This window comes from Taudactylus pleione, unplaced genomic scaffold, assembly GCF_031769625.1.
Source record: "Taudactylus pleione unplaced genomic scaffold, aTauple2 ptg000531l, whole genome shotgun sequence".
In the NCBI taxonomy this organism is placed as follows: Eukaryota; Metazoa; Chordata; class Amphibia; order Anura; family Myobatrachidae; genus Taudactylus; species Taudactylus pleione.
This window is the reverse complement of record NW_028284933.1, coordinates 954,838-969,262: the sequence shown is the minus strand read 5'-3', so window position 1 is coordinate 969,262 and position 14,425 is coordinate 954,838. Positions and strand designations below refer to the sequence as shown.

Below are 14,425 nucleotides of genomic sequence, written 5' to 3'. Positions count from 1 at the left end.
CAGGAACTGAAGACATTTGCAGTAGAGGCCTGGCAGAGCATCACCAGGGATGAAACCCAGCGTCTGGTGATGTCTATGCGTTCCAGACTTCAGGCTGTAATTGCCTGCAAAGGATTTGCAACAAAGTATTAAAAAGTGAAAGTTAGATTTAGGATTGTTTAGTTTGTCCCATTACTTTTGGCCCCTTAAAAAATGTGAGGCACATATAGAAACCGTAATTCCTACTCTGTTCACCTGATTTGGATGTAATTACCCTCAAATTAAATTTGAAAGTCTGCAGTTAAATCACATCTTGTTTGTTTCATTTCAAAGCCATTGTGGTGGTGAATAGAGGCCAAAATCTGAAAATTCTGTCAATGTCCCAATATTTATGGACCTGACTGTATTTCCATGTCATGTAATCAGGGCACATGACCCTAAGGGCGGCACTGATGCTGCCCCAATGCACCTGCATGTATCTTGCAAGGTGCCTGGATTGACACCATGCAGCCAATCGCACTGCCTCAGAGCCACCTGGAGCATCCAAAGGATATCCTGCCCCCTGTAGGACACTCCGGGCAGTTCTCTACTTCCTAGAGCCAGTGGCTGCACTCCTAGGTGTGATGTAATGATGTCACAGATTTAGGGGGAGTGGCCAGCACAGGGAGGCCAGTTACGACCTTGCATGTATTGCAGCTGCAGTCAGTTGAACAACACTGGTCTCGTACCAACAAAAACCATCCAGTGCCTAAATCCATACTGACCTAATGAGGGAAATTAAACCTAAACCTAATGTGATAATTTAAAGTAGTTTATGTTTTAAGGAATAAAGCCAATTATTTCTGTCAGCCGCATCTCAGTACTCTGCATTATAGAAGTTAATACTTGGTTTGGTCTAAGGAATCTTGAAATACAAATCTATTCCTTAATTATACCTATTTTACTCTATTTTTTAATAGCAGAATAAATAACAGATTAAGGGGCCCATTTATCAACATGTTTTATCATACGCAACAAGTTGTAAAACCTGTTGTGTATGATAAATGGTGCTCCAGCCAATCAGCTCCCATTGATAAATGAGCCCCTAATGTCACTATAATACCAAGAAAAGCTATAACTCTCCAGTGAAAATCAACTTAAATATACACTGGAATATAAAATAAAGTCATCCCCAGCAAAATTTATTCATTTTAAATAACAAAAAGACTCATTCCTGAACGGTGTAAACCTCCCAGCCTAGAAGTAATGAGGGACAATGATTGTGCCTCACTGTTTCTGGGCAACAATAAACACAGTTTTTTTAATGTCAGAGAAACCAGTGGGTGTTTCCAATTCTATATCTTCATAACATTTAATCAAATATCCTTCATCATCTAGAGCTTTTCTTAAAAAGCCTTCATCATAACTCAAGGCAAAGAACTCATCATTTCCCATCACAAAAAAAGAAGTGTTAATGTCTGCTAGCAATATTAAGTGCCCCCCAACTTTAAGTAGTGATGACATATTTTTCAGGTTTCTGCGAAACGCGTTGTGATCTTCGCTAATAACATCCAGAATCCGCGCAGAGAGGACACAGTCAGCCTTTGGTAGCTCTATAGGAGATGTAGGGTTTTCCTTGGCAAAATCACACATCTCAATACATTTCACTTTCATTCTTGTCATATCTTCTATATCCTGAAAGCTTTCACTGAAAATAAAAACAAACACATCTCCAACACGTTTCAGAATTATAGACATTAAGGTTCCTTTACTAGCCTCATCACATGCAGACATAACATTACAGACGGTGTAATGGTTAGCATTACTGCCTCACAGCACTGAGGTCATGGGTTCGATTCCCACTACGGCCCTAACTGTGTGGAGTTTGTATGTTCTCCCTGTGCTTGCGTGGGTTTCCTCCGGGTACTCTGGTTTCCTCCCACACTCCAAAAATATACTGGTAGGTTCTTTGGCTCCCAACAAATTGACCCTAGTGTGTACTGTATGTGTGTGCGCGCACATGAGGTAGAGAATGTAGAGTGTAAACTTCACTGGGGCAGGGGCTAAAGTGAGTGGACAAATGTTCTCGTGTGTGTATGTGTATGTGTGCGCTATATACATAACTGGTAATAAATAAATAAATATAATATTTATTTGCCTAGCATATTCTGGAGTGCATGCCCAAATTCTGAGTATTAGCAGTGTCTCCATGCAAATGCCCTTTGTGGGATTTTAGAATCAATCCGATGTCAATTTTGACATTGTGAATGTTGATACAGTAATGTTGACATTATAGTAGCAACATGGTTTTCCCTCATTTGTGGGATTTTAGAATCCGATGGAAGACGTAAAAACTTTCTCAAAGAATTTAGCCTTATAAAGTTTTTGGACCAAACACTTAATGAACTACAACATTTACATAAAACAGAATTTTTCCTTGTGAAGTACACCTGTCTGGTTATAAAGGGTTCCTATTGGAAGTACAGTAGTATACGTGATAACAATATCTCAGGTGATTTAGTAGTGGGAAAAAGTGCTAAGACTACACACTGGGGCGTTAGTTATCCCTAAATTGAAGCTTATGTGGTAATATAGTAAGCCCATATTCCTTTTATATCTGAGACAACATAGACATGTCCTCAAATTGGGTTGTTATAGGAGATCGATAGTTAGAAGGTTGACAGCCAATAGGTCAACACCTGTTGGCATTTGGGGGGCTGTGATGGGGAGTGTTCCAGAAAATGGGGGTGTGCCAGTCCTGTTTTCTGGGCATGCTGAAGCCAGTGGCTGTGTCCTTGGATGCAGCATCACTGGCTTCAGCAGCATGACTTTGCCGGATATCCTGAGTAACCTAAGCGTTACTCAGATGCAGCGGCAGTTGTAATGGATGGGCTGCAGCGCATTCCAAATCTAGCAGAGGATAGCAGGATAACTCAAGCCCCTAACTGTGCCTAAACACTTCTTCATACTCCCGGGAGTCTGCGGGAACGGTGACATCACCGGCAGGGATTAGAGGTGTGTATAACAGCCATGGGAAGAATGGTGGGGGGCTTGAGTTATCCTGTTCCCTCTGCTGGTTTTGGACCGCACTACAGCCCCACCGTTACAACCGTCACTGTTCTGATGTCCGATACTCAAGCAGTTGATCCAATGCTGAATTTTAGGATGCAGCAGAGGATCAGTGGGCGGTGTTTGCACGATTGCGCACAGTCCCAGCATACAAAGAAAAAAGTCTCTGAATCTGACCCTCTGTGTGATGAAAAGACGATTCGCACATTGGCATATAAACCATCCCCTATTGTTTGTCAGGAAAGACATATTGGTCAGGTCTAACACAGAACAGACGTTTCAAAGAATTTGGGAAATGCAGTGTTACTTTCTATACAACCATCTGAGTTTAATGGATGTTTTGCTATTAGTACAATATTATGATACTAATAATAGTACAAACCTCTTATCTCCGAGCTCCACCACAAATTTTGAGGCATAAGACCAATCGTGGGCACCCGGATCTTTACTCATCCATTTTCTCAGTTCCTCGATACACTGGTCATTACTTTCTAGAATTATAATTTCTTTAAAGTGCTGGTAGACTGGAAAGAGGTGAAGTAAGGTGTGACCGATACTTACATCTATCAGGGTCTCTCCACCAATATTCTCTGCAGAAAAGTATAAAACAGTGTTATACAACAAATTCCATTTTGTGCAGGTTATGCATTATGGCAGGTGGGTTTTATTAGAGGCTCTGGGTCTGAAACTAAGCCCGGACTATTCTCTTTTCATGGAAACACATAGCGAGCTTTAGCTTACAGATGTGAATTTAAACAGTTATTGCTTATTTGTCCGAAACAGAATTGGACGGATCTTGTCCTGATATGTCTTTGTGTGAAGTGGGCATTTTGGGGGCGGAGACACATAGAACTTTTCTGTCTTGTGGGAGTGTCATGGCCATGTAACTTGAGTTCTGCGCTATTCTGAGTTGTGAGTACGGTGTAGGGGTGCCTGTTTCAGACGGTTCTCTTGCAACAAGCATGCGGCTGGTGTAAGTGCTGATACGAATGTTGACGACAGTTGAGCCTTTAGACCAAAAAACAATGTCCAGAGATTCCTGCTTGAAGAAGCACAGATCATAATATTAGCTCCATGGAATCAGGGGTGCCAAGGAGGGGGTGGGGCAGGTACAGATTGTCCAGGCCTAGGCCTGTTTAGTGGACCCTGTAGGGGACCCAGATGCATTTCAGAGGTGGAACAGTGTCCCAATTTGGTGTTTCATAGGAAATTGCATGCCGAGTGTGTCACAGCCATACCTCCACATTTGACCACGCCCCCTATCTAGTACCGGGACTGCCTAACGTCTCAGCGGCTCTGCACGGAATATCACATTAGCATGATGTAATAAATCATGTTTTCCACAGCATCACACAAACACTGCCACTTTGCATCAGACTCAAAATCGATCAACATAGATGTTGTGTTTCTGGGGCTACTGTAAATCACATAGTTTTTAACATTTTTTACATGTTTATTTTTAACTATTAGTAATTGTGTGATTTAGCCCCAGAAGCACAATATTGATGTTGATCCATTTTTAATGATTTTAAATCAAGTAAAATCGACCTTTAGTAAACATAACTCTCAGAATGAGCCACTTCTAACTGGAATCATGTCTCTATGCCTTTTACTGTAATTACTGTTACAGCTCATCACTTTAGGAGCTCCACAGAGACTGGAGATGAGGATCCACCGGGACAATTCAAGAAGTTGCTAATGGGAAGTTTGCATTAGAAGCAGAAGCTAAGTGAATACGGGTCATGTTAGTGAAATTTATTAACTTTTTATTTATGAAAACATATTTATTGTATTAATGGACACATGTACTGGGGTTAATTTGTCAGAAGCTCATTAACTTACCAGTATGTTTTTGGAGTGTTTGAAGAAACCGGAACACACAAGAAAAACCCACACAAATACAGAGAATACATATAAACCTCAGTTCTGTGAGGCTGCAATGCTATCCACTGTGCTACAATATCACCCACTCAATCATCTAATCAAGTGATGCCTCCAGTAAACATTCCTCACTCACACACATATTAATTTTGCTCATTAGCTTCACTAACTAAGAGGTAATTGTAAAAAAAAATACTGGGTCGGAGCTCTGCCATAACAACGCCATCTGGAGATGGCGTTAAGCAGGGTTCTTCCCGGTTCTCCAGCTCCTGTTCCGCTCTGACAGGCAGAACAAAGCCAGAAGCCTGCCCCCAGCTCCTTGCGAAAAATACAGTGAGAATTGTGCAATGATGATTTGCGGGAACAGAACTGTCTCGTAAGCTCTACCCCTATTTGACAATGTTGATACATTCTCATGATCATTCCTAAATTCGCAAAGTGAATGTAAGTGAAATTATCACCTCCAAAACATTTGTCAACTTACTTACTGTATGTGGGTTCTAAGAACTTTGTTGGAAACATGTTACAGGTCATCATAACACTAATTGCATCAGATCTCATTGTCATCATGTCAGACCTCAAAATTGATACTAGCCAACTGTCTGTTCATTGAGCTTTATATCTGCCAATCTATATTATATTGCAGGGAACTGCAAGTACTGTATTCTTACCTTGATGTTTATAGGGTGTAAGTGACCACCCAAGCGGCTACTGCAGCACCATTGAATTGGAGCACTTATTTCTTTGTTATTTTGGTTGACTTTACTATTCCAGTTTGATCACCTCATGCCACCCATAAATTTTGCCTATCCAAACTCATGATAAAACTACAGGACTATGCAAAAGTAAATGCAATCTATAAACCATCACACACATATATAAATCTGATCAGTCCACTACATATAAATCACATGTATAGGGGAAAAATAAGATATTGTATCTGTCTATAAAAGAATGATAGATAGAAACTATTCCAATGACAGGGACAATTACATCACTCCATTGTCTATTTCATAGTCATATTTACTATAAACTGTCCTACTGGGACGCCTTCATTCGACTAGTGGCTTCTGGCATGTGGTCATTGTGTGCCATCGTCCTATTAGGGAATTTCTGCCAGTCATTAGGTGGAAGGGTGAATTGGCAAATGTTGACTCTTCAACAAATTCCTCTCCATATTTCATTACATAAATAGATAGATAGATAGATAAATAGATATGAGATAGATAGATAGATAGATAGATAGATACCTGAGAATACCTGGTGAAGTTTTCTGATTGGCTCTTCAGTTAACATTTCTAAAAAACCTTTATCCACTGTAGATGTATAATATGTTTCAAGAAACAGTCTTGAATCAAACTCAGTAGAAAGATAAAACTTCAGACGACCAGAATCCATTGTGTAAGTGTTTCAAAAGGGAGCTATTCTTCTAATAGGGAAAACAACACACAAGCATCTTTTATAGTACATTAACAGGATAATTAGAACACAAAACTACAACTGTGTTATTTAATGATTTATTGGATAGCACATGCTTATAGATAAATATGTATTTTAACTATACATGTGATTATTCCACCACATACAGTATTATTTAATAAATGTTTGAAGATTCACACCTTGGAGCCAGTAGTGGGTGGAACTACAGTAAATCTATGGAGGTATTTACAACTTTCACAGATACAGTCAGAAAAGGGCTTTTAAAATTGGTCAGACCATGATGACAAATTTGATCATTTTTAAAAAATAAAGAGCTGAAAAGACTATTCACAATTAGTGATTATAGATTATTAAATACTATGTGGATGAGGCAGAATGCTCCGGGCTCTCACATGGTGCAGAAAATGACAGGGAAGCCATCATGGAAATAACAGCAAGAGATAAAAAGAGAAAGAAAATTACCAGGGGAAGATGTACAAAATAGAGTAGTTGTCCAAACCAACCAATCAGCTTCTAACTGTCATTTTTCCAGCACAGTCTAAGAAATGACAGTCAGAAACTGATTGGTTGCTTTGGGTAACATATTTTCTCTCTCCATCGATTGATACATGCAAGTTAGCCAACCGGAAGGGAATGCTCTGACAAAACCCTCTATAGAGGGAATGTTCTAGTTACCTAAATGTTAATTGAATAATCTCATCCTGCAAGAGTTAAGTCTCTTTTTGAGCATGTTAGCGCATAGTTAGGGATTGATTCATATAACTACTGTACCTTGCACTCTGTCAAACTCCTCTCACAAGCACAGCCTTAATGGCCTGCCAATCCATACACTTCCCATTATATAGTGATGAAAATATAAGTGCATGATGGCATGTGGGGAACATTTTTGCTCTTTTTTAACCGGTAGTAGATAAAGATGACTTAAATTGTGACACTTCCCTCCTTGAACACCTCTCTTCACATATACCCCCTCACACTATCCTTCTCATAAATCCTCTACCATTCTCCCCTTGTTATGTTTTTTTATATATATATATATTAGGGATGAGCGGGTTCGGTTCCCTGAGAACCGAACCCACCCGAACTTCGGGGATCCGGGGCGATCCGAGCCCAAGCTCGGATCTCCCTGTCTGCCCCGGATCCCTCTCCCGAGGCAAAACCTCGAGATCTGCTGTCGGATCTCGAGGTTTTGCCTCGAGCGGCCATTTAAAAAAAAATGCCTTTGCCTTTAATGGGCAAAGTGCTGATTGGCTGACAGAGCCGTCTGTCACGGCTCTCAGCCAATCAGCATTATGGTGCTCATTTGCATGTAGCACGGACTCGTGAGATCCGTGCTACATGCATCTGTGTGATTGACAGTGACACAGAGCACAGATGGGTCAGTGAGACCCGTCTGTGCTGCTGTGTATTTCAATGACACAGATGCACGCACGGACCAGGAGATCCGTGCTACTTGCATCTGTGTCATTGACACAGAGCACTAACGGGTCCGTGAGACCCGTCTGTGCTGCTGTGGTAAATAAAAAAAAAAAAACCTGTGTAAAAAGAGAAAAAAATGGCGTGCCCCCCCCCCCAAAAAAAGAGCAACCAGCCCCGGGCATTAGTGACCCAGTGCTGGGTGTGCTTAAATACAGGGGACAAACGACATAGGGGTCCCCTGTACTTAAACACAACCAGCACCGGGCTAGTCAGAACCAGAGCTGGTTGCCAAAATACGGGGGACAAACGACGTAGGGGTCCCCCGTATTCTGCGCAACCAGCTCTGGGCTCTGATCCGGTCCTGGTTCTGGAAATACAGGGGAAAAAAATGAGTAGGGTTCCCCTGTATGTTCCAGAACCAGCACTGGACTTTTTCTAGCGGGGGGCTGATGCCACAGCCAGGGGAGCCCTTTCACCGGGCCCCCCAGCCGCAGCATCAGCCCTGACTGCTAGTCAGCCCAGGCCGGGGATCCCTGGAGAGCTGGGGACCCCCCCAATAAAGGGGTCACCCTCTCCAGGGCACCCCAGGCCCAGGCTGATAGCCCGGGGCTATCCCCGCCACCCCTGGTGGCGGTGGGTGGCGGGTTGATTGTGTGGTGTGGTGTAAATAAAGAATATCAAACATTGTCTTTACAAGTAGAACTGCAAGTCCCAGCAAGCTTGCCCCGCATGCTGGTACTTGGAGAACCACAAGTACCAGCATGCAGGGCATTAAGGGCCCACTAGTACCTGTAGTTCACCTGTAAAAAAATGTTTAAAAAAAACACAGGACACACACACCGTGACAGTATAAGTTTATTAAACATACATACACACACACACATGTACACATACTCACCTATGTAACCTGTAGCATCGGTCCACTTGTCCGGTAAAGTATCCCTAGGGGACCTGTGAAAAAAAACATACTCACCATCTCCTATGCGAGGTTCTGTCCTCTTCGTTCCAAAGTAGGCATCCCCGGACTTGGCAAAAAAAAAAAAACGAAAACGCGATCCACGAACTTAGTACCGTTCTATAGAACGGTACTCCCCGAATGAGAGCTTAGCGGCGGGGTATCACCATGGAAACCCCGCTGCTAAGCGTTCATTGGCTGAGAGAGGCCATCTCCCGTCTCTCTCAGCCAATGAACGGCTCCCTCCATTGTAGTCAATGCTGGGAGCCGCAAGGTTATTAAAGTTTACCCTGCGGTTCCCACCATTGACTACAATGGAGGGAGCCGTTCATTGGCTGAGAGACGGGAGATGACCTCTCTCAGCCAATGAACGCTTAGCAGCGGGGTTTCCATGGTGATACCCCGCCGCTAAGCTCTCATTCGGGAAGTACCGTTCTATAGAACGGTACTAAGTTCGTGGATCGCGTTTTCGTTTTTTTTTTTTTGCCAAGTCCGGGGATGCCTACTTTGGAACGAAGAGGACAGAACCTCGCATAGGAGATGGTGAGTATGTTTTTTTTCACAGGTCCCCTAGGGATACTTTACCGCACAAGTGGACCGATGCTACAGGTTACATAGGTGAGTATGTGTACATGTGTGTGTGTGTATGTATGTTTAATAAACTTATACTGTCACGGTGTGTGTGTCCTGTGTTTTTTTAAACATTTTTTTTACAGGTGAACTACAGGTACTAGTGGGCCCTTAATGCCCTGCATGCTGGTACTTGTGGTTCTCCAAGTACCAGCATGCGGGGCAGGCTAGCTGGGACTTGCAGTTCTACTTGTAAAGACAATGTTTGATATTCTTTATTTACACCACACCACACAATCAACCCGCCACCCACCGCCACCAGGGGTGGCGGGGATAGCCCCGGGCTATCAGCCTGGGCCTGGGGTGCCCTGGAGAGGGTGACCCCTTTATTGGGGGGGTCCCCAGCTCTCCAGGGATCCCCGGCCTGGGCTGACTAGCGGTCAGGGTTGATGCTGCGGCTGGGGGGCCCGGTGAAAGGGCTCCCCTGGCTGTGGCATCAGCCCCCCGCTAGAAAAAGTCCAGTGCTGGTTCTGGAACATACAGGGGAACCCTACTCATTTTTTGTCCCCTATATTTCCAGAACCAGGACCGGATCAGAACCCAGAGCTGGTTGCGCAGAATACAGGGGACCCCTACGTCGTTTGTCCCCCGTATTTTGGCAACCAGCGCTGGTTCTGACTAGCCCGGTGCTGGTTGTGCTTAAGTACAGGGGACCCCTACGTCGTTTGTCCCCTGTATTTAAGCACACCCAGCACTGGGTTACTAATGCCCGGGGCTGGTTGCTCTTTTTTGGGGGGGTGCACGCCATTTTTTTCTTTTTTTACACAGGTTTTTTTTTTTTTTTTTTACCACAGCAGCACAGACGGGTCTCACGGACCTGTCATTGCTCTGTGCCAATCACACAGATGCATGTAGCATGGATCTCCCGGGTTCGTGCTACATGCAAATGGGCACCATAACGCTGATTGGCTTCCTGTCTGCCACTGCAGTGCCACTCCTAGATGGGCCACGTGTTTGTGCCGCCCCCTTGTGTCGCTTAGCATAGTCATCCAGCTTCCTCGGTACAACCTTTTGGCCTAAAAACAATATTGTGAGGTGTGAGGTGTTCAGAATAGAGTGGAAATGAGTGGAAATTAATGTTATTGGGGTTATTAATAGCGTAGGAACAAAAAAAGGCCCATTTATGTGATTTTAGCGTTTTTTTTTTATTTTTTAAGAAAAAATCCAGATCCAAAACACAAAACCCAGAACCCAAAACACGGAAGGGTGGTTTTGGCAAAACCAATCCAGATCCAAAACACGAAGAAAGATCCAGATCCAAAACCAAAACACAAAACACGAAAAGTGTCCGGTGCACACCCCTAATATATATATATATATATATATAAATTGTGTATATTTGTAGATATTGAATGTTACACCCAGAGTAAGCAATATATTAGGGAGACATGGACAGCTTATCATTACACAAAGTATATACATCACAAAATGACAAACTTAGTAGCAGACAAAGGAAATTGAGGTAATTACACCATAAAGAAGCAGAAGCAGGTGAGTACTATCACACATCCCTACATATATATAAATATATGACGTCATTTTCGCTATTTTCTCTTATCCCCATATTCAATTTCAAAGGTTTTTCACAGGTGCGTAAAGTCTTTGTCAAAAAACGGGGAAAAGTTTTCATCATAGAATAGATGGCAAAAAGCAGTGCAGAATTGGGGTTTAGGGGTGCAGACTTTAAAAAAGTACCCTGCAGTCATGGGAATGTCCCCTAAAAGTTATCTGTGTCAAAAAAAATTTCAAAAGTAGCATAGGACACCCAAAAAAATGTGATTTCGTTTTGGGGGCGAAAAAAAAAAAAAAAGTTTTGGGACAAACTTAAATACTAGTAAATTAGACTCAGGGGGGTCCCCAGGTGTTTTCTTGAATGCGGCTGGTTGCGGCAGGTGGATTTTTGAAGAATTTTAAAAGTTCACTTTAGGGACTTCAAAATATGCTTGCACCCATTTTCACATACCCCAAGTTTGACGGGACTAGTTGTTTTCCCCAAAAAAATGTTGCTAAATGCTATTCTTCACCACCTTTACAAATACGCTTAAAAGCACCTGCCGACAACGTTTAAAAAGCCCAAATACCTTTAGCTGCCCAATTGGGGGGTACCCATAGTGATCCCCCATGTCAGACCATCTTTTGAGGGGTGACAGACTGATTTCCCCAAAAGTGACAGGACTTTTCGATGCTTACCTTTCTGCCAGGTCCCGTTTTTGCAGATTCCTAATTGAATACGGGGATACGCGGGTAAGCGCCCGATACTTTATCCCCAGGAAAAACGGCGATGTTGATTGAATATGGCCTGTCTAAGGGCCTGATTCAGAGCCGCTCGCGAGCACATACTGCTCGCAAGCGGGTTGATGGTTGGCCAGTACTCACGCACAGCGTGCCCAATGCGTGTGCGCGAGCCCCGGAGCGAGTGAGAACTTCACTCACTCCGGGGCTCGCTACAAAACGGGGCGGCTGTCGATGTTGATCGACAGCTCGCCCCATTTTGTAGGCAGGGAGGGGGGGTGGCTGGAGAAACGGAGGCGTTCCTTCAGGTGCTGTTTGTGGGCAGCCCTACTGACATCATTCGTGATGTCAGTAGTGAACTTCCTGCTCTATTAAAGCAGGAAGTTCACTCGGGATTGCCGGAACCGAGACCCTACCACAAGGGTCTCATCGCACAGCTATGCGAGCTGCCTGGAGGCGGATTTCTTTTTAAAAAAAATCTGCCCTGATTCAGAGCGAGCGCTCACAAATAGCGAGCGCCTCTGAATCAGGCCCTAAGACGTTATTTATAAGAGCTGCCAGCCCTCATTATGCAGATAACTTAAAAGCAGCTCAACATTGCAGGAAATCCTTAGTAGATGTTGGGATCTGCTTTAGAAAAACTGTTGACACAGTCCTGGTACATTGAGCTCCTTATCACTGCCGTCTGACAGATTACTTTCAGCTGCAGGCAAACAGTACTCTGCCATCCAGGCTCGCTGTTCACATTCACTTTAGGAAGTACTGGCGTACCAACTCCAATGCACATGTGCGGCTTGGACAAAAGAATCTATACAATGAATCTATATCCCAGCACCTGATACCAAAAAAATCTGCTCTGTGATCAACCTACTTTTGCAAGGCAGGCATATGGCAAACACATTGACAACTCAGGGAAAATCCCACAACATCCGCCATTGAATACATCTATGTATCAAAATATTTTCAGTGGTGTTACCCAATAGCTCATATATAATTGATAACATAAAAGGCTAAGAATGGCTATTAGAGGGTGAACACACTCTCTATTATTAAAAAAAATATATATATAAAACCTATTGAACTTATGCCAATATTCTGTATTATAATTAGAATTATTGAATACTGGCATCAATTCAATACTGTCATATTGCAAAGATTAAAGGTGTCACATATGAAAAAGTTTAGCTCTGATACAGATCTATGACATAGTGATATGACACGTGTAACACAACAGCTTAGACACTTAGGGATGTAGTTGACATCCTGGCGGTCCGACCACCGGCATCCCGACCACTGGCACCGGCATCCCGACCAGCGACCACCAGCATCCCGGCGGTAAGTATTAGGGTTAGGGGGAGGATTAGGTCCGGGGACAGTTAGGTTAAGGGTTAGGCACTTGGAGGAGAGTTAGGGTTAGGCTGCTGGGGGTAGGGTTAGGGTTAGGCTGTGAGGGGGTTAGTTTTAGGCTGGGGTGGAGATGGTTGGGGTTAGGTTGCTAGGGGGAGGGTTAGATACTAGGGGGCTGCTGGGGGGGAGGGTTAAGTGTTAGAGATGGGGGAGATTTAGGGTTAGGCTGTTGGGAGGAGGGTTAGGCTGTGGGGGGTTAGGTTTAGTCTGCGGGGGAGGAGGGTTGGGGTTAGCTTGCTGAGGGGAGGGTTAGAATTAGGCAACTTACCTTTGGGAGTCGGGATTCTGAATGTCGTACCCAACCCGACATGTGTCTTTTTCAGTTCTGACAGTGAACTGAAATATCAAATGTTATGGAAGCCTCAACACAGAATACTTTGATTTAAAGTAAGGATTCACAATCGGGGCTGAGAATTTATATAATCTAGACACAGCACTAATACTTCTCTATGTGTAAAGTATATGTGACTAATATTTGTGCAGATATATTGCCTTACAATACAAGGAAGTGGCCCAACAATACGGCACAACACAATAAGACTGATACTTGGCTTCTTTAATTATAGTTATAAGTTTATTCAGTGATATAAATATTTTTTGATAAGCAGAGGATATCATTAGTATCGGCTCATTACAGATAAGGAGCAGCAGTTTTTAATCACTTTACAGTTTTTCATTCTCTGTTACTTTTCTATATCTTTCATTTTATTTTATATTTTATTTATACAGTAAGTACATATTATTTAAAAATGTATTATTATGAGGTGATATATTTTCTGTGTCAACTTTTTAATGCACACCTAATAAAGTACTGTATATGTTTAATTAATAATAGGGAATAGGGAGTGTATGCACCCTCTAATTCTTACCCCTTTTTTGATATAGCAAACAAATATCAGATACATAGAGATAATGTAACAAAATCCACACTGAGCTTTATCCCCAAAACATGGACAACATAATATAGCAATTAACAACCAATCCCCAATATTGCCCACTCTGTACAACCATTCCCCAACTTACAGTACACCTGGGTCCCTTAACAACCCTCCCCACCCAATTACTACTACACTACTTAACCCTCCACCCCCAACACAGAAAATAAGAAACAAAATAGCCTAACCCAAATAAAACCTAAGCAAAGCAACCCCTAAAGGCAGCTGAAAATTAATGAAGGAAAATCTACATATTCATAATTTGAAAATGTAAAAACAGTCAAACAGGATTCAAAACATGAATATGAATAAGAAAACCTAGGAGACTAGAGAAAAGCCTGGAGGCTTGTAAATGCTAACAGATAAGAAAAAGGTAGAGTAAATACAGGAGATAACATCAAATATTTAAACAGAACATAAAAAAGCAAACACAGATCATTAAGCATTACTATGACAGAATCAAACAAGGGTGAGAACTCAGATCAACTATGAGGAATCA

At 42.7% G+C, this 14,425-nt stretch overlaps 1 protein-coding gene across 1 annotated transcript; it reads right to left on the bottom strand.

Annotated features, from left to right (window-relative positions):
* Nucleotides 1–1,245: 1,245 nt before the first annotated feature.
* Nucleotides 1,246–6,306, bottom strand: LOC148501163 (nicotinamide N-methyltransferase-like). Its single transcript, XM_088450853.1, has 4 exons — nucleotides 6,159–6,306; nucleotides 5,130–5,134; nucleotides 3,410–3,615; nucleotides 1,246–1,666 (listed from the first exon to the last, which is right to left on the bottom strand). The coding sequence occupies exons 1-4, from the start codon at nucleotides 6,304–6,306 to the stop codon at nucleotides 1,246–1,248; spliced, it is 780 nt and encodes a 259-aa protein (XP_088306979.1).
* Nucleotides 6,307–14,425: the final 8,119 nt, after the last annotated feature.

Coding starts and splice junctions, on each gene's coding strand:
- LOC148501163 (XM_088450853.1), bottom strand. CDS start 6,306: ATGGATTCTGGTCGTCTGAAGTTTTATCTTTCTACTGAGTTTGATTCA. Junction 1,667..3,409: donor GTGGAGCTCGGAGATAAGAG/GTTTGTACTATT, acceptor TTTTATTTTCAG/TGAAAGCTTTCAGGATATAG.